Source organism: Rhinoraja longicauda, chromosome 16 (assembly GCF_053455715.1).
Source record: "Rhinoraja longicauda isolate Sanriku21f chromosome 16, sRhiLon1.1, whole genome shotgun sequence".
NCBI classification, from domain to species: domain Eukaryota; kingdom Metazoa; phylum Chordata; class Chondrichthyes; order Rajiformes; family Arhynchobatidae; genus Rhinoraja; species Rhinoraja longicauda.
The window spans coordinates 13,415,546-13,436,601 of record NC_135968.1 but is presented as its reverse complement, the minus strand read 5'-3'; the positions used below and the strand labels follow the sequence as shown (position 1 = coordinate 13,436,601).

At 48.3% G+C, this 21,056-nt stretch overlaps 1 protein-coding gene across 1 annotated transcript in view; it reads right to left on the bottom strand.

Annotated features, from left to right (window-relative positions):
• The window catches only part of slc22a15 (solute carrier family 22 member 15), a 47,846-nt gene extending 31,150 nt beyond the window's left edge, over nucleotides 1-16,696 (bottom strand). The window contains exons 1-4 of the mRNA XM_078413250.1: nucleotides 16,570-16,696; nucleotides 9,602-9,748; nucleotides 6,412-6,544; nucleotides 1,398-1,562 (exon numbers count right to left, since the gene is read on the bottom strand). Coding sequence (XP_078269376.1) covers nucleotides 1,398-1,562; nucleotides 6,412-6,544; nucleotides 9,602-9,748; nucleotides 16,570-16,653 — 529 coding nt within the window. The 5' untranslated portion in view covers nucleotides 16,654-16,696. The remainder of the gene's footprint in view (nucleotides 1-1,397; nucleotides 1,563-6,411; nucleotides 6,545-9,601; nucleotides 9,749-16,569) is intronic.
• Between the last annotated feature and the right edge of the window lie 4,360 nt (nucleotides 16,697-21,056).

Sequence of the window (21,056 nt, the reverse complement as noted above, 5' to 3'; positions counted from 1 at the left end):
ATTCTAGAACACTTCCTATAAAGTTGAATGTAACCCCACAATTTAAGGAAGGAGGCAAAGAGAACTGCAGACAAATTAGCCTGACATCAGTGGTAGAAAAAATGTTGCAGTCTATTATTTAAGAAATGGTAATAGGGCACTTGGAAAATAATAGGACTGGAGAGAATCAACATGGATTTATGATATTTGACAAAACTATTAAAAGGTTTTGTGAGGTTGTAATTAACAGAATAAATTAAGGAAAGCAGTGAAGGTGGTGGTTTTGAACTTTAGAAGGCATTTAATAAAATGCCATGCAAGGAGCTATTAACAAAAATTGGCATGTGGAATGGGTGATCTCCCTCAATTACTAACCTGCATTGTGACTGTGGGGTGTCACATGCATTGGTGTGGGGACAACTGCTGTTAACAAGTTAACAACCTATCTCAATGATTTGGATGAGGGGATCAAGGGTTGTATATCCACGTTTGCTGATCATACAAAGTTGGTTGTGCTATGGGGATGCAGAAAAGCTGGCTACGTGACTGGGCAAGGACATGGCAGATGGGATATAACGTGGAAAATATGAGGTCGTCTGCTATGAGAAAAATAAACGTGGAGTATATTATATATGATGCGAGTTCATAAAGTGCCGGTGTGCAGAAGGACCCAAATGTCTTTTGTGTGGAAATCATTACAAATTAACATGTCGGTGCAGCAGAAAATCAATAAGGAAAAGTGCACATTGGATTTTATTGTATAGAGAATTTGAGTCACGAGTAAATCTGTCTTCCTGCAATTATATAGAGCCCCGGTGTGATGGCACCTGGAATAATGTATGCAGGTCTGATCCCCTACCTATGGAAGGATATACTTGCAAATAAGTGCAACAAAGGTTCACAGGATGAATTCCTTGGATATGGGAAACTATAGCTGCGCTGAAATTAAAGATGAGCATTAATGAACGTTAACAGTCATGAGAGGCCGAGTGACCAATTCCTGCTGCGATTTCTTATGTTCCAAGAAAGTAAATATTGGAAACTTTAGAGAAGGGAGTACTATAGACCGATATATAAAATGGACTGGCGATCTTTTCCCACTTGAAGACTATGACAATGTCTTCCAATTTAGCTGTGGAATACAGTTCACGAAGCAAGCAAGAATTATTGTTCATACGATCAAGGAAAGTGAATTGCTGAGGGCAATAAAATTGTGAATGCTTTGTACCACTGTCCTCTTACTTTCAACGACCTCAAACTGAAAAGCAAGCTCCCAGGTAAACTTATGAGGATCTGAGAGGCAATAGCTGCCACCATCAGAGATAATCTGAGTTCATGTTACATATGGTAAATTGTATTATAATAAGCTTCTCACTTATCCTTGAACCCATTGTTCAAACAGTGATAAAACTCAGCACCTGTTAAAGCCCAGTAGGATTTTCCCACAAATTCCTGCGTCAGTACAAAAGACACCAGAGACATTCCACCATTCATCATGCCAACAAGAAGTCGTGTCAAGGCAAAGGTTTCATAATTAGGAGCGATTGCTGAAATGAATCCAAACACGACGTCAAGGAATAAACCTGTAGGAAATAAGAACATGGCTTGAAACATTTCTTTCAAGTTCCTGCCCATTATAGAAGCAAAAGGAAGATTAATCTGCTGCTAGCACAGTATTCATTGCAGTAATAGAGTCATGGAGTGATATAGTGTGGAAACAGGCCCTTCGGTCCAACTTGACCACACCCCGGCCAACATGTTTCAGCTACACTAGTCCCACCTGCCCGCATTTGATCCATATCCGTCCAAATCTGTCCCTATCCATGCACTTGTCTAACTGTTTCTAAAAAGTTTGGGATTGTCCCAGCCTCAACTACCTCCTCTGGCAGCTTGTTCCATACACCCTCCACCCTTTATGTAAAAAAGTTGCCCCTCAATTTCCTATTAAATATCTTTCCCTTCACCTTAAATCTATGTCCTCTGGTCCTATGTCCTCTGAATGTTTCTATTGCCCTTTTCATCAGGATAAATGGCCAGAGAGGGAGGTTATACTGGAAGGTTATTGACCTCAAACATTATCAGTTTTCCCCCAACAGATGTCACCTGGCCTATTGGAAATCTCTAATATTTTCCATTTTTATCCCACAGCAACGGCTGAACCGAGATTGGCCATCACAAGTAATCCAATAAGGATAGAAGAGGAGCAGACTAGCAGCAAATATCACCTCTCTTATCCTCCTCCAGAGAGGATAACACTTATTCTATTCATTTACCCCTACAAAGGAAAAAGGTCAGAGTGCCTCAGATTGCCCGATACATTAACCTTCCCAAAATAAAAACCACTAACATTTCAGTGACAACTATACAAACGCACACTTTAAGTAAAAAATGAGAGTTTTTGGTAGATTCCTTCTGGTGTGAACATTAACTCCTAGTGACAGCAGTAATTTTCAAAGAGGTGAAGCATGACTTGTGCACATGTGTTTCATAAAAGGTTTACAATGTCAGCAGCGGTGTCTAAAACAGTGACTTTCTATTCAGTTGCATGATGTATCACTGGCAACTCAGCCCATTATTCATTCTTAATTGTGCTTTAGGAGGCTACGCTTTAAATAATACATGATCCTGCTTTGAAAATATATCACTGGTCCTTCATCACGCCTGGATTACAATCCTGTAACTCCCTACCCATTAGCACTATGGAAATACCTTGAACAAAAGAACTGCAGAGGTTCAAAGCGGTCTCACTACCATCTTCTCAAGGGGAACTGGGGATGGGTAATGAATGCTGGCTTTCCCAACAATATCCCGATTTCTAAATTAAATTTTAGTAAAATTTAGTTAGGATGATGCAGCCTAAAATCTTAACACAAATGTTCCATAGTGTGGGCACTTTAACCTCCATAATCTACAATGGGCAAGTTGGGCCGAAAGGCCTGTTTCGTTTCCATACTGTGTGACTCTATGACTCTAATCACAACTCCTTTGAGTGAGATGCAACTCCAGCCAGTGGAGAGATTTAATTCTGATTCCACTTATGTCTATTTACAAAGGCTCCCTAATGCCATCCTTGGTCAAATCTTGCCTCAATTTCTACACCAATCACCCTCACCACACCTCTGTACCACTGCTCTATTTGGACCAAGGGTAAAGCAGGTCTGGCAAAAAGGTCCTGACAAAACTCAAGCAACAGTAAGGTTATTGGCAAGTATCACTTGACAATACTGTCAATAACATTTCCCATCACTATGCTGATGATTATAAGATTGATGATTATAATATTGAGTTTTCCCATTCAGCAGGGAAACAGGCCCTTTAACCCAACTTGCCTATGTCGACTAAAATGCCCCATCTACACTTGTCCTACCTGCCTGTGTTTCCCTCATATCCTTATAAACCTTTCCTACCCATTTACCTGTCCAAAATTTCGTTTAAATGTTGTTGATAGTACCTCCCTCAACTACCTGTTCTGGCAGCTCATTTCATTCACCTATTTGTCCGTACGTTTTGTGGATGAAATAAAACTGGACATTTCAGATCAACGTTGGTGCTTTGCTTACACCAGAACTACATGGTTATGGGCTTTGGTTATACAGGAGGTTTGCTGTCTGGTGCCAAAGCCATTCTTTATTCAATGTTCTCAGCTATTTCTTGCCAGCATTTGGAGTGAATCAAATTGTCTTAAAGACTGGCTTCCTAGTAGCAGGACATCTCAGGAGGAAGCTAAGATGAACAATAGTCAGTGCCTCATCTTTGACACTCACAAGCCATCAGTGCAGATTTTTTTTATGGGGCCTGTGAACCCTGTGAGTTGCCAACCGTTCCAACTGAATGGTTTGCTACCCATTTCCAAGGGTGGTTACATGTTGACCACACTGGCTTGACGTCACTGTGAATTGGGTGAGGACAAATTTCCTTCCCTGAAATGAATTAGTGAACCTGGTGAGTTTTTAATGACAATCTTCATAGTAATCATTAGCTTCATAGTAATTAGCTTAGAAATTAACTTCATAGTAATCATTACTGAGACCATATTTCATATCAATTTGCAGATTTATTTGTTGCTAAATTTAAACCTCCCACCCACTATAATGGACTACTGACCCTGTAGCTTAATTACAATGTCATCATTTAAAAAGGCATTCAACGTATCTTCCAACTTAATCTACTCAAATTCTTTTTTTAAAGCCTAAGACTAACAGTTACATTTACAAGTAAGACAATAAATAAATTAGCTTCTGTGTTTACCTACAAAATAACAGTGGCTACACTTCCAAAGTACTTCATTTGCTGTAAAGCTCTTTGGGATGTCCTGTGAAATATGCTACATGAATGCAAGTTCTTTCTTGCAATCTAGAATACAAGATACAGAAAATTACTGGTGGCACAAATATTTAGAAAATAATGAAAGGTGCGAATTTTTCAAAGAGCTCCTAACAGTAAAGTGTGACATGCAGATGCACAGGTCCTTCACCAATCCATAAAATCAAATGTAATTTCCTGAAACAGAGCTGGAAATACATCAAATAAGATGAAGTATATATTCCAAGCAGAAAAGCCTCCAAATCAATCAGTCCAAAGTGTCTATAGATGCACGACATCTAAAATCAAAATAGAAATTACTGGAAATACTCAGGTCAGGTGGCATCTGTGCTGGGAGAAACAGAGCAAACGTTAAAGTTTGTAGATGTTTGCATTCCTTGCTAATGTTTGTTTTTTATGTGTACATATGTGTGTGTGTATGTATATGTGGGTGTATATGTATATAATATATATGTAAATGTGGGTATGTGTGTGTGTATACATGTATATGTGTGTGTATGCACACACTGAACTTCTTTTTTCTCATTTATTATATTGCTTACAATGTACAATGTTTACATATTCTGTTGTACTGCTGCAAATAAGAATTTAATTGTTCTATCCGAGACATAAGATAAAACACTCTTGACACATTTTTTTTATACAGACCTTGTTACAGTTTTTGAATTTCTACTTGGAAAGGTGTTCCTTTGAAATTTAACCCAATACAATTTAATGCATACATCTTTTGACAGTAACCAAATCATTCCTACATTTGATTTGCATAGTTTGCCTACAAATAAATTATGCATTGATCTTCCGAAGACTGATCTACATATCACAGAACAAGCCTGCAATTTTTTGAAATTTAACATGAAAGACAGGCTTCTTTTAGCCATTTTCAAAGCACATTCATCTTTATAGCTTTAGTGATTACATCTCCGGCCCATTAAAAAATTTAATTGCTTGGATATGGATCAATATAAGAACTAAAGCTATCTCCCGAAATGAGAGACAAAATGTATTAAATACATTATTATGTATTACATACATAATAAATAAATTTACATATCTAACATAGAATTTCTCCTCTTGCTTATATGCCTACATCCAAGAAATTAGATGTTGCAGCTAAAACATGTTGTTGTAATCATGGAACTAACAAGTTAAAGACTTGTTTCTTCAGTGACCAGAGGACACATGTTCTACAGAGCCTCAGATGAATGGCACCAATCTCTACTTCCATATCCCACTAATCAATGGACAGATTTATGCATCCATTGGTTCCAAATCTGAACCACCCAATGCATTTCTAGCCATCCTGCATCTTGTATAAACTATGCAATGCCATAACATTGCCATCTGTGGCAACATTTATCTCAGTCCAATTCATGGGAGTGGCTAGACACAAAAAGCTGGAGTAACTCAGCGGGACAGGCAGCATCTCTGGAGAGAAGGAATGGGTGACGTTTCGGGTCGAGGCCCTTCTTCATGGGAGTGACTGTTTTGAGGAATGGCTGTGCCTGAGGTGAAGTGCCGAGGCTGTTTTTGAGCTAAGTTGTTTTTGGGAATAGCTATTTTGGGGACTGGTCGTTTTCGGGACAGGCTGTGGCTGACGTGATGTGTTCAGGCTACCAAAGTAAATAACCTCCCATTTCCCCACATTTGCCTCCAAATTAATGTCCTCCAACTTAAGGTAACCCTAGCCCTTTCAAACTGTGTCCTTCTCAAAATTTGTTTTCACGCCCATCATCATATCTTCAGCAAAATTGGCTACAGTACATGCGATTCCTTAATTTACTCATCAATATAGATTGTAAACAACTGTGGCCCCAGCACCCACTAGCTACACCAGTAAAACCTATCCACACAAGCATTTGGTCACCTACCTATGCATCTTCTGTTGAAAGCTAAAGTATAATCCTCTTGTTAAAACTCACACAAAGTGCTTTGGAACCTTTCGAGGGCTTCCTATAGGCATATCGTTATTATTGTAGAAAGTCCAATCTTTCTCTTGAGTTAAATTAATTTAATACTACAAGTAAAAGTAAACCTTTTACTTATACACTTACTTGACACATTCAATTATTTAGATGTTATACTACAATCATATAGAGCACTTAACCTCACCTATAAGGAAGATTGGTTTTCTGCCAAATCGGTCAGACAATGGTCCAAATAAGACGTTACCAAAGAGTAGGCCCAAGAAAAACAAGGATCCAGCCAAGTTCACTTTGTATGCTTCTTGTCTGATTAAGTACCACTGTTGGTATATAAAAAAAGGCGTTATTCTTATTGAGAGTATAAGAATTATCTGCATTTTAATGCAATAATTCCAAAGGTTCTCTGAAAGGAACTGAGTTCAAAAGTATGCAAAAGCAAGCAGAGAACAAGTGTGTTAGAGCAAGCCAAGTCTGGGCGACACGGAGGCACAGCGGTAGAGTTGCTGCCTTACAGCGATTGCAGCGCCAGAGACCTGGGTTCGATCTCGACTACGGGATCGTACAGGAGCAAAGATGTCCTTCTGCATTGTGTAAGGCCTTGGTGAGACCACATCTGGGGTATTGTGTGCAGTTTTGGTCTCCTAATTTGAGGAAGGACGTCCTTGCTATTGAGGCAGTGCAGCGTAGGTTCACGAGGTTAATCCCTGGGATGGAGGGACTGTCATATGAGGAAAGATTGGAACAACTAGGCTTGTATTCACTGGAGTTTAGAAGGATGAGAGGGGATCTTATAGAGACGTATAAAATCATAAAAAGAACTAGACAAGCTAGACGCAGGAAAAATGTTCCCAAAGATGGGGGAAACATAGAAACATAGAAACATAGAATATAGGTGCAGGAGTAGGCCATTCGGCCCTTCGAGCTTGCACCGCCATTGAATATGATCATGGCTAATCATCCAGCTCAGTAGCCTGTACCTGTCTTCTCTCCATACCCCCTGATCCCTTTAGCAAAAAGGGCCACATCTAACTCCCTCTTAAATATAGCCAATGAACTGGCCTCAACTACCTTCTGTGGCAGAGAATTCCACAGACTCACCACTCTCTGTGTGAAGAAAGTGGTCCAGAACCAGGGGACACAGTCTAAGAATAAAGGGGAGGCCATTTAAAACTGAGGTGAGAAGAAACTTTTCCACCCAGAGTTGTGAATTTATGGAATTCTCTGCCACAGAAGGCAGTGGAGGCCAATTCACTGGACGAATTTAAAAGAGAGTTAGATAGAGCTCTAGAGGATGGTGGAATCAAGGGATATGGGGAGAAGGCAGGCACAGGTTACTGATTGTGGATGATCAGCCACGAACACAATTATGGCTCGAAGGGCCAAATGGCCTCCTCCTGCACCTATTTTCTATGTTTTCTATGTTTACGGGTACTATCTGTACGGAGTTTGTATGTTCTCCATTGGCCATCGTGAGATCTTTGGTTTCCTCCCACACTTCAAAGGCGTACAGGTTTGTAGATTAATTGGCTTGGTATAATTGTAAATTGTCCACAGTGTGTGCAGGATAGTGTTAATGTGCAGGGGTCGCTGGTCGGTACAGACTCGGTGGGCCGAAGGGCCTGTTTCCACGTTGTATCTCTAAACTAAACATGTGCTTATATCAGGGGAAGTCCAAGAACCACAAACAAGATTGGAAGTGTTATCTAGTCTCAAAGGCAGGTTAACTTTAATCACCATCTCTCACCCTCTGTTGCCAATGGAAGGCCCAATTACGTTGCCTTGGCAAGATCTGATAGTTAATTGAACACTCCGCAGCTGGCTGCACCTTCAACTCCACTCCAGCTTTAATACCCCAAGGGCCATTGCAACAACAAATGAACACAACACAGAACAAACCAGATTTCACCCCCACCCTTCCCTTAGCCTTTATATTTCACTCCTCTTATCTGACATTCTTTTATCTCCTTTTCACCTCTAGCCTTTGTCACTCACTCCACTCAACTGCCAACTACCCCTCCCCTATATCCACCAATCACTGAAAGTAAGCGTGCAGGTCCAGCGGGCAGTGAAGAAAGCTAATGGCATGTTGGCCTTCAAAACGAGAGGATTTGAGTACAGGAGCAAAGAAGTCCTTCTGCAATTGTGCAGGGCCCTGGTGAGACCACATCTGGAGTATTGTGTGCAGTTTTGGTCTCCTAATTTGAGGAAGGAGGTCCTTGCTATTGAGGCAGTGCAGCGTAGGTTCACGAGGTTAATCCCTGGGATGGAGGGACTGTCATATGAGGAAAGATTGGAAAGACTAGGCTTGTATTGATGAGAGGGGATCTTATAGAGACGTATACAATTATAAAAGGACTAGATAAGCTAGATGCAGGAATTTTTTTCCAATGTTGGGGGAGTCCAGAACCAGGGGACACAGTCTAAGAATAAAGGGGAGGCCATTTAAAACTGAGGTGAGAAAAAACTTTTTCACTTTGAGAGTTGTGAATTTGTGGAATTCTCTGCCACAGAAGGCAGTGGGGGCCAATTCACTGGATGAATTTAAAAGAGAGTTGGATAGAGCTCTAGGGGCTAGTGGAATCAAGGGATATGGGGAGAAGGCAGGCACAGGTTATGGATTGTAGAAGATCAGCCATGAACACAATGAATGGCGGTGCTGGCTTGAAGGGCCAAAATGGCCTCCTCCTGTACCTATTTTCTATGTTTCTATGTGAGAAGGATCTTGAGCCGAAACATCATCCATTCCTTCTCTCCAGAGATGCTGCCTGTCCCGCTGTTACGCCAGCTTTTTGTGTCTGTCCACCAATCACTTGTCAGGCTTTGAACATACACAAAAGCTGTGTGAGCTTCTCTTGTTTAACCTCATAAACTAGCAACTTACAAAGACATGACACACCAGACATTAAACAGGAACATTCAAGGCTGTTCAAGCCAAGGCAAATCCACACACAATGACTATGTCGCGGAATTTCACTGCCTCATTTTCAGGTGGAAACTGGAAGATGACAAGGATGCATTACGGGACATGGAAATTAAGAGTTTTTGAATGAAATGAGCAGAGATTTTACCCAGTTTCCTTTGAAATCAAAATATTCACAAGACCGTAGAAAATTTGACGTGACCTGTTCTTGGTGCCTCAGTAAAACGCACCAGGGCTGGGTACTGCCCACGTGATGCCTCTGTGTTCTAACAGCTGGCTGACACATACTGTTAAGAGCAAATGAGTTGAGTGCCAGACGCCAAGCAGCAGACATGGGCCTTGTGCCAGAACTCCAAGCAGCAAGAGGAGAGGAGTCATCTGGAGTGGAGTTAGTACTTGCGATCAATTGAATCAATAGAAAGTTTAACCAAGTAACCCGATCTCACGCCTTGTTTACCTCTGTTGCAATTGAAGTCAAATCCTCCTCAAATACGACATGTTTGATAAGTTCTTCATGTGTACTGGGGACTTCCTGTGTGATTATCTTGTAGTCAGGCTGTACTCCCACCAGCACAATCAGCATTGATTGACAAGCCACGTAAATCTGTAACACATCACATGAGCTTAGTGCATCATTAGTTCACCAACCATTAATGGGCAGGTTCATCTATTAACTGAAGATGGAGTAACTCAGTGGGACAGGCAGCATCTCTGGATAGAAGGAATGGGAGACGTTTCGGGTCGAGACCCTTCTTCAGAAGCATCCATTCCTTCCATCCAGACATGCTGCCACTCCCCCTGAGTTACTCCAGCATTTTGTGTCTATCTTCAGTTTAAACCAGCATCTGCAGTTCCTTCCTACACATTTAATCTATTAACAATCTGTCAGCTAGAGGCGCCCTGCTGATCACATACAGACTGTTTCCAGGTAACAAACAGGTTGTATTTTTGCAGACTCCATAAGTCAATGTTGTCCATAAGTTGGAAAATACACGATCAGTCTGAAGAAGAGTCTCGCCCCGAAACATCACCCATTCCTTCTCTCCTGAGATGCTGCCTGACCTGCTGAGTTACTCCAGCATTTTGTGAAATAAATACCTTCGATTTGTACCAGCATCTACAATTATTTTCTTACACGAAGATCACACAACGTAATCTCCACAGATTTGTAATGAATGGCATCAAAAGCACATAGGACTGATAGGAAAGAACAATTACTAAAAGTGATGAGAGCAAAAACTAGTTCTGCCCTTAGTTGGATCAAAAACACGCATGTATATCAAACATTTGAATTTAATAATGTAATGGGAGTTCTTTTGAATGTGGGAGTGTCCATAAGTTAGATGTTCATAACCCGGGTACTGCTGGTACAGGAGAAACACGAGAAACTCTTCCATCCATCAGTGCGATGACAAACAAACTTATTTAATGAGATCTATGAAGGTAAATGTGGGATAGGTGCAAAATGCTGGAGTAACTCAGCGAGACAGGCAGCATCTCTGGATAGAAGGAATGGATGATGTTTCGGGTCGAGACCCTTCTTCAGACCGTGTAGGACTTGTCCCTCATAAGAGTAGTAGATGAGTAAACACGAAGAACTACATCCAACTCCACTCAACTTCCATGCAATGGAGCTTACACAAAGCAGGGACCCTCCCCTGGTCAGCATGATTCCACTCTGCGGGTCAGGTAGCTTCTCTGGAGGGAAGGGATAGGTGACTTTTCAGGTGAGTTTCTGATGATGGGGATTAAAGATGACAAGGACCAAGGACTCAGTCAGTCTTGTAAACGTGACAGGAAATCCTCCAATAACTGCAGTTGAGAGGAAATGCATCAGAGACCAGAGGATAAATGACATGTGGCAATGATGACGGGGAGCATTGTGATAGGATCTGTCCCTCGTCAGTGTGATGGGGAGTAAATGTGACAGTGATCCTCCCTCCGGCAGAGTAAAAGACAGCCGATGTCAGAGCGCTTGAAGGTAAAGATGACAGGGATCTGTCTCTCAGACCACAGTCGCATGATAAACGGTGAACGTGACAAACAGTAAATATTCTGCATGACAGAGATCAAATGTGACATGGATCCTTCCCAAATTCAGTGTCATAAAGGAAGAACATGCCAGCGATTTCTTCAACAGTAGGTGTAATGTAGAATAAAAGGGACAGCAATCCCTCCCTTGGTCAGTGGAGTGGAGAGTAATTGTACCGGGACCCCTCCGGCCTCCAGTTGCATTGAGAGCAAACGTGAAAAGAGATATTCAGTTTGAAGAAGGGTCTGGATCCAAAACTTGTTATTGGGGGCGTGCAGCGTAGGTTTACTAGGCTAATTCCCGGAATGGCGGGACTGTCATATGTTGAAAGACTGGAGCGACTAGGCTTGTATACACTGGAATTTAGAAGGATGAGAGGAGATCTTATCGAAACGTATAAGATTATTAAGGGGTTGAAGAAGGGTCTCAACCCGAAACGTCACCCATTCCTTCTCTCCCGAGATGCTGCCTGACCTGCTGAGTTACTCCAGCATTTTGTGAATAAATAGATTATTAAGGGGTTGGACACAGAGGCAGGAAACATGTTCCCAATGTTGGGGGAGTCCAGAACAAGGGGCCACAGTTTAAGAATAAGGGGTAGGCCATTTAGAACTGAGATGAGGAAAAACTCAGTCAGAGTTGTGAATCTGTGGAATTTTCTGCCTCGGAAGGCAGTGGAGGCCAATTCTCTGAATGCATTCAAGAGAGAGCTGGATAGAGCTCTTAAGGATAGCGGAGTCAGGGGGTATGGGGAGAAGGCAGGAACGGGGTACTGATTGAGAATGATCAGCCATGATCACATTGAATGGCGGTGCTGGCTCGAACGGCTGAATGGCCTCTTCCTGCACCTATTGTCTATTGAAACGTCACCCATTCCTTCTCTCCAGAGATGCTGCCTGACCCGCTGAGTTACTCCAGCATTCTGTGTCTATCTTCGGTGTAAACCAGTATCTGCAGTACCTTCCTACACAAAGAGATTCTTTCCTTGCTGGATAAATATGACAGTGTAATGGACAGAAAATCAGGGAATGCTCCCTCAGGCAAGCTAGTTGACAGCGATCGTGACAGTGGACGTTCCTTAATCAGAGTTACTAAGAATATATGCCGGAGGAATTGATCTCCAACAGAAAATGCCTGAAACATTCAGCATCTTTAAAACGAGCAACAAAGTTAATGTTCCAGGTCAAAGGACCTGAAGGGTCTTCAACTGGAAATGCTACCCTTACTACAGTTAAGACTTGACTTTCTGAATATTTCAAACATTTTCTGTTTTTGTCTCAGATTATTACCATCTGCAGTTTAAAAAAGAGAGGGAGGGGAGAGAGAGGGGGGGAGAGAGAGAGGTGGAGATAGAGAGAGAGGGAGAGAGAGAGAGGGGGAGAGATAGCGAGGGGGAGAGAGAGAGAGGGGGAGAGGGAGAGAAGAGGGAGGGAAGAGCGAGAGGGGGAGATAGAGAGGGAGGGACAGAGGGAGAGAGGGGGAGAGGGAGAGAGGGAGAGAGGGAGAGAGAGAGATCCAGATGGTGGAGGGAGGGCTGGAGCTGGTAACGGGTCCGGAGTCCGTTGTCTGGGGAGATTAATGGGTAAGATGTTGGCGACGGGGGGTGTGGGTGATGGGGGGTGTGGGTGATGGGGGGTGTGTGTGATGGGGGGTGTGGGTGATGGGGGGTGTGGGTGATGGGAGGTGTGTGTGATGGGGGGTGTGGGTGATGGGGGTGTGGGTGATGGGGGGTGATGGGGGGGTGTGGGTGATGGGGGGTGTGGGTGATGGGGGGTGTGTGTGATGGGGGTGTGGGTGATGGGGGGTGTGGGTGATGGGGGGCGGTGGGTGATGGTGGGTGATGGGGGGTGTGGGTGATGGGGGGATGATGGGGGGGTGTGGGTGATGGGGGGTGTGGGGTGATGGGGGGGTGTGGGTGATGGGGGGGTGTGGGTGATGGGGGGTGTGGGGTGATGGGGGGTGTGGGGTGATGGGGGGTGTGGGTGATGGGGGGTGTGGGTGATGGGGGGTGTGGGGTGATGGGGGGGTGTGGGGTGATGGGGGGTGTGGGGTGATGGGGGGGTGTGGATGATGGGGGTGATGGGGGGTGTGAGTGATGGGGGGTGTGGGTGATGGGGGGTGTGGGTGATGGGGGGGGTGTGTGTGATGGGGGGTGTGGGTGATGGGGGGGTGTGGGTGATGGGGGGCGGTGGGTGATGGTGGGTGATGGGGGTGTGGGTGATGGGGGGTGATGGGGGGATGATGGGGGGGGTGTGGGTGATGGGGGGTGTGGGGTGATGGGGGGGTGTGGGTGATGGGGGGGTGTGGGTGATGGGGGGTGTGGGGTGATGGGGGGGTGTGGGGTGATGGGGGGTGTGGGTGATGGGGGGTGTGGGTGATGGGGGGTGTGGGGTGATGGGGGGGTGTGGGGTGATGGGGGGTGTGGGGTGATGGGGGGTGTGGGGTGATGGGGGGGTGTGGATGATGGGGGGTGATGGGGGGTGTGAGTGATGGGGGGTGATGGGGGTGTGGGTGATGGGGGGTGTGGGTGATGGGGGGGTGTGAGTGATGGGGGGTGTGGGTGATGGGGGGTGTGGGGTGATGGGGGGTGTGGATGATGGGGGGTGATGGGGGGGTGTGGGTGATGGGGGGGTGTGGGGTGATGGGGGGTGTGGATGATGGGGGGTGATGGGGGGGTGTGGGTGATGGGGGGTGTGGGTGATGGGGGGGGTGTGTGTGATGGGGGGTGTGGGTGATGGGGGGTGTGGGTGATGGGGGGCGGTGGGTGATGGTGGGTGATGGGGGGTGTGGGTGATGGGGGGTGATGGGGGGATGATGGGGGGGGTGTGGGTGATGGGGGGTGTGGGGTGATGGGGGGGTGTGGGTGATGGGGGGGTGTGGGTGATGGGGGGTGTGGGGTGATGGGGGGGTGTGGGGTGATGGGGGGTGTGGGTGATGGGGGGTGTGGGTGATGGGGGTGTGGGGTGATGGGGGGGTGTGGGGTGATGGGGGGTGTGGGGTGATGGGGGGTGTGGGGTGATGGGGGGGTGTGGATGATGGGGGGTGTGGGTGATGGGGGGTGAGGGTGATGGGGGGGTGTGGATGATGGGGGGGTGTGGATGATGGGGGGTGTGGGTGATGGGGGGTGTGGGTGATGGGGGGTGTGGGGTGATGGGGGGGGTGTGGGTGATGGGGGGTGTGGGTGATGGGGGGTGATGGGGGGGTGTGGGTGATGGGGGGGTGTGGATGATGGGGGGGTGTGGGTGATGGGGGGGTGTGGATGATGGGGGGGTGTGGGGTGATGGGGGGTGATGGGGGGGTGTGGGTGATGGGGGGTGTGGATGATGGGGGGTGTGGATGATGGGGGGTGTGGGTGATGGGGGGTGTGGGTGATGGGGGGTGATGGGGGGGTGTGGGTGATGGGGGGGGTGTGGATGATGGGGGGGTGTGGGTGATGGGGGGGTGTGGATGATGGGGGGGTGTGGGGTGATGGGGGGTGATGGGGGGGTGTGGGTGATGGGGGTGTGTGGATGATGGGGGGGTGTGGGTGACGGGGGGGTGTGGATGATGGGGGGGTGTGGGTGATGGGGGGTGATGGGGGTGTGGGTGATGGGGGGTGTGGGTGATGGGGGGGTGTGGGTGATGGGGGGTGTGGGTGATGGGGGGGTGTGGGGTGATGGGGGGTGTGGGTGATGGGGGGGTGTGGGTGATGGTGGGTGATGGGGGGGTGTGGGTGACGGGGGGGTGTGGATGATGGGGGGGTGTGGGTGATGGGGGGTGTGGGTGATGGGGGGGTGTGGGGTGATGGGGGGTGTGGGTGATGGGGGGGTGTGGATGATGGTGGGTGATGGGGGGTGTGGGTGATGGGGGGGTGTGGGTGATGGTGGGTGATGGGGGGGTGTGGGGTGATGGGGGGGTGTGGGTGATGGGGGGGTGTGGGGTGATGGGGGGTGTGGGTGATGGGGGGGTGTGGGTGATGGTGGGTGATGGGGGGGTGTGGGGTGATGGGGGGGTGTGGGGTGATGGGGGGGTGTGGATGATGGGGGGGTGTGGGTGATGGGGGGTGTGGGTGATGGGGGGGTGTGGGTGATGGGGGGTGTGGGTGATGGGGGGGTGTGGGTGATGGGGGGTGTGGGTGATGGGGGGGTGTGGGTGATGGGGGGTGTGGGTGATGGTGGGTGATGGGGGGGTGTGGGTGACGGGGGGGTGTGGATGATGGGGGGGTGTGGGTGATGGGGGGTGTGGGTGACGGGGGGGTGTGGGTGACGGGGGGGTGTGGATGATGGGGGGGTGTGGGTGATGGGGGGGTGTGGGTGATGGGGGGTGTGGGTGATGGGGGGTGTGGGTGATGGGGGGTGTGGGTGATGGGGGGGTGTGGGTGATGGGGGGTGTGGGTGATGGGTGGGTGTGGGTGATGGGGGGGTGTGGGTGACGGGGGGGTGTGGATGATGGGGGGGTGTGGGTGATGGGGGGTGTGGGTGACGGGGGGGTGTGGATGATGGGGGGGTGTGGGTGATGGGGGGTGTGGGTGATGGTGGGTGATGGGGGGGTGTGGGTGATGGGGGGTGTGGGTGATGGTGGGTGATGGGGGGGTGTGGGTGATGGGGGGGTGTGGGTGACGGGGGGGTGTGGGTGACGGGGGGGTGTGGGGTGATGGTGGGTGATGGGGGGGTGTGGGTGACGGGGGGGTGTGGGTGACGGGGGGGTGTGGGTGACGGGGGGGTGTGGGTGACGGGGGGGTGTGGATGACGGGGGGGTGTGGATGATGGGGGGGGTGTGGGTGATGGGGGGGTGTGGGTGATGGGGGGGTGTGGGTGACGGGGGGGTGTGGATGATGGGGGGGTGTGGGGTGATGGGGGGTGTGGGTGATGGGGGGGTGTGGGTGACGGGGGGGTGTGGATGATGGGGGGGTGTGGGTGACGGGGGGGTGTGGGGTGATGGGGGGTGTGGGTGATGGGGGGGTGTGGGTGATGGGGGGGTGTGGATGATGGTGGGTGATGGGGGGGTGTGGGTGGGTGATGGGGGGGTGTGGGTGACGGGGGGGTGTGGGTGACGGGGGGGTGTGGATGATGGGGGGGGTGTGGGTGACGGGGGGGTGTGGGTGATGGGGGGGTGTGGGTGATGGGGGGGTGTGGGTGACGGGGGGGTGTGGGTGACGGGGGGGTGTGGGTGATGGGGGGGTGTGGGTGACGGGGGGGTGTGGATGATGGGGGGGTGTGGATGATGGGGGGGTGTGGGTGATGGGGGGTGTGGCTGTGGCTGGGGTGAGGGGTCCCGAAGACCTGCGGCCCTGCTCTATCACACGGGATGCAGACTCCGCTCCTGCCCGTGGTCCCCTGCCTCCCCCCGCCGCCCCAGTGGAGGCCGAGGTCGGTCCCCGGTCCCCGGCTGCCGCGAAGCGCGGGCGCTCCCACCTGCAAGAGGACGAAGGTGCAGGTCAGCTGCTTCTGGTAGCAGCCGAACTCGCCCACCGCCACCAGCGACTCGTCCACGTCCATAGCGGGCTGCGCACACACTGGCGGCGGGCGGGCAGGCGGTGCCCGGTAGCGCCGCGGGGGGACAGACGCGGTACTGCAGCCAGACCACGAAACAGCGCCACGTGGGGACAGGCGCGGTACTGCAGCGGGACCACGGGGCAGCGCCGCGGGGAGTCAGGCGCGGTACTGCAGCCAGACCACGGGGGACAGGCGCGGTACTGCAGCCAGACCACGGGGCAGCGCCGCGGGGGGACAGGCGCGGTACTGCAGCCAGACAATGGACCATCGCCGCGGGGGGACAGGCGCGGTACTGCAGCCAGACCACGGGGCAGCGCCGCGGGGGGACAGGCGCGGTACTGCAGCCAGACCACGGGGCAGCGCCGCGGGGGGACAGGCGCGGTACTGCAGCCAGACCACGGGGCAGCGCCGCGGGGGGACAGGCGCGGTACTGCAGCCAGACCACAGGGCAGCGCCGCGGGGGACAGGCGCGGTACTGCAGCCAGACTACAGGGCAGCGCCGCGGGGGGGCAGGCGCGGTACTGCAGCCAGACCACGGGGCAGCGCCGCGGGGGACAGGCGCAGTAATGCAGACAAACCAACCGCAGTGCCGCAGTGGGACAGGCGCGGTACTGCAGCCAGACCATGGACCAGCGCCGCGGGGGGACAGGCGCGGTACTGCAGCCTGAACATGGAGCAGCGCTGCGGGGGATGGGCGTGGTATCGCATCCTACGCACAGGGCCCCGAGAGAACTAGAGTGATATCGCACCCAACCTCCCCTCCTCCCTGGACTTGGGTGCAGCGTTGTAGGCTGGCCAGACTACAGCGCCGCACGAGACCAGAGACGGGATTGCACCCTAATCGTGACATGGCAAGTGCAGGGTTCGTTTGTCTATTTTACTGGGTAATCCTTCTTTGTTGAGAGAAAAATATATATTTTCCTTGTAATCAACACAAAATATGCAGAACGAATGATGCCCTGATAGGATCCACACTCTGCTGTAGAGCTGCAACAAAGCTGATTAAGAGTGCGTTGAAGAGTCTTGTTGAACCCACCATGTTCAGGACTTGCACATAATTGTGAAGATGGAGGATTGTAACATTTTTTGAGTACAGCTAAATCTGAGGATGCTACATGACTTATCAGCCATCCCCAACCAGCAGACTAGGTATTATTGAATCAAGAATTCTGGGGTTGAACAGCAGCAATAACTACTGCAGCTCAAATGAGATCAAACTATGATATTGTCTGCGTCAGCGGTCTTGTCCCCTTTTCAGCAGTTAGGTCACTTCTCAACAGCTTGCCAGACTGAAGTATGACCCAATACATCACACTCACGATAGACAAAAAATGCTGGAGTAACTCAGCAGGATAGGCAGCATCTCTAGAGAAGGAATGGGTGACGTTTCAGCTCAAGACCCTTCTTCCTCGCAGTCAAAACTGATTGGTACTACACTGGGTCCATTCCCACCTCTGGCTGGATCAGGTATTACATATTCCCTCCTCAGCATGGTGGTGTCTGCATCTATCATACCCCAACATCTAATCTTAGCTGGTGTTTATTGAGGACAATAACAAAGAACATATACATTTTAATATTTTACTGGTTAATTAACACAAGACCATGTCATTTCTATACAAATTGATAAATACATGCAATTTTAAAATGTCCTTATGATTTCCAGCAGCTGTAGTACTTCACTTTTGAATTGTTGAAACACACTTGCCAATATGTTCCTCTCTGACATTGCAGTTTGTCAGTCATCATGGTCTGGTTTGGCTCAGCCACGAAGCACGACATCCGGTGGTTATAACAAGAGGAGTTGAGTATAGGAGCAAAGAGGTCCTTCTACAGTTGTACCGGGCCCTGGTGAGACCGCACCTGGAGAGACCGCACCTGGAGTACTGTGTGCAGTTTTGGTCTCCAAATTTGAGGAAAGATATTCTTGCTATTGAGGGCGTGCAGCGTAGGTTCACTAGGTTAATTCCCGGAATGGCGGGACTGTCGTATGTTGAAAGGCTGGAGCAATTAGGCTTGTATACACTGGAATTTAGAAGGATGAGGGGGATCTTATTGAAACATATAAGATAATTAGGGGATTGGACACATTAGAGGCAGGAAACATGTTCCCAATGTTGGGGGAGTCCAGAACAAGGGGCCACAGTTTAAGAATAAGGGGTAGGCCATTTAGAACGGAGATGAGGAAGAACTTTTTCAGTCAGAGAGTGGTGAAGGTGTGGAATTCTCTGCCTCAGAAGGCAGTGGAGGCCAGTTCGTTGGATGCTTTCGAGAGCTGGATAGAGCTCTTAAGGATAGCGGAGTCAGGGGGTATGGGGAGAAGGCAGGAACGGGGTACTGATTGAGAGTGATCAGCCATGATCGCATTGAATGGCGGTGCTGGCTCGAAGGGCTGAATGGCCTACTCCTGCACCTATTGTCTATTGTCTATTGAATCGTTCGATCAGCTGAGAAGGTTGTTGGCTGCAACCTTCCCCCCCCCATTGACGAACAGTACACTGCAAGGACCAGGAAGCGAGAGGGCAAGATCATCTCTGGCCCCTCTCACCATGTCACAAATTATTTGAAGCACTTCCCTCTGGAAGGCGACTCCAAACAGTCAAAGCCGCCACAGCCAGACATACAAACAGCTTTTTTTTCCCCGCGAGTAGTAGCTCTACTCAATAACCAAAAGTCTGTAGTCTCTTTTTGCTCTGGTTTATTTCACTCACATGTTTAAACTGTAATGTTGTATTCTTAATGTTTTATGCTTTATTCTTAATTGTTTATTGTATGTTCGTGTTGTTACTTGCGAGCAGAGCGCCAAGGCACATTCCTTGTATGTGTACATACTTGGCCAATAAACTTATTCATTCATGCATTCATTCAAAATAATGTGGAATACAGCAAGAAATGTCTGACACAGGGTAGAACCATGACGACGGTAGTCTGGATTGACAGGATAATTAGCCAAACCCAAACTAAAAACGGAAGATCAAAAATGTAATTTGACATCTTCCGCCAGAACAAAAGATGAAGAGTGAATAAATAGTGTGATGAAAGAGTCTACAAAACAATTTCCACCTCCAGGTGGAGGTAGAGAGCCATAACCAGCTAACACAGGAATGTGTGGGTCAGGGAATGGAAAAGAGACTAAACATGAGTTCATCTGTGATGACAGTGACTAAGAAAGCTTCATATCCTATATCTATTGTGTTCTTTTGGAGAAATTTCCACTAGATGGAGTGATAAAAGAAATCTAAACCTTAGTGCCAATATTGGTGATGGAAGACATGCACAACTAGGAGAGCAATTTTCATTGCAAGGTGACTGGGAGGATAAGAAATTGCAAAGCAAGCAACACCCGCTGTTGATAATAATGTGATGAGGGCCCAAGGATGTCCAGTAAAGTACTTCTAATAAATCTTAGTGTCTAAACAATAGGCCCGAAGACTATTGACCTGCTGAAAGGCAGTTAATCAATGACCATAATGTGCCTTCTTTTCAGATGAAATGGTGGCTGGGTTGCACACCAATCACCGATCCAACCATCTCAGCACCAGGGAGTGGGGAATCTCCCTGCCTTTGTGGTGTCAGACAGGGAAGACCCAGAAATTCAGTGGGGAAAGTTATAATGCAAAGCTAAACATATTAAATTTATGTGATAGGAAACGTGCCACGATAGTGGTTGGTACCTCGGGAATTTCATTAAGCATCTTAAGGATAAGATATTAAGGATCTTAACTTGTATATCAGCAACTGTTAATAAACCAGATGCTTCCCTCTGTTGAGTTTCACGGCCTTCATTTTCCAAAGACAATGCAGATTACAGCAATGAAGGGGATAAATGACCTAACCGACCACTAGCATTTGTACCATTGATCACCAGTCTGAATGCTACAATGGCTGCTGAATTTAATTATCAATTCAAACTGTAGAGAAAGCCGGCCTCAGTTCCTTAACCAACAAGCTAAGCCTTTAACTGCCTCCTCTATTCAGGTCAAATAGGGATTGAGAATAAACATAGGTATTGCCAGCAAAATCCATATATTCTATAGGCAAGTAATATATTTTTTAGGATGCCTCCAATCTGGAGATTAAATTAACCCTCCAAAAAAATACGCCACCAAAGAATCTCATCAAGTACCCGATTACAACATATCATGATACAAAGGGAGAAAACCATATTACAGCTCTCGGAAACAGGCCATGCTTCACTTTGAAAACAGATTAAAGGCTGATGCTCAGGCAGCTTTTCCACCCTATTGGATGCTGTTTGACCCCGACACACTTAATTCACTTAAAAAAAAATGTTACTCAGTATTGTAATAAATTTCCCAATAAATCTATTAAGTTTCAGGCACATGTGGGAATGCAGGAAACATCACCTGGGGAGTCCAATGCCAAACCATAAGTGGGCCCAGCAG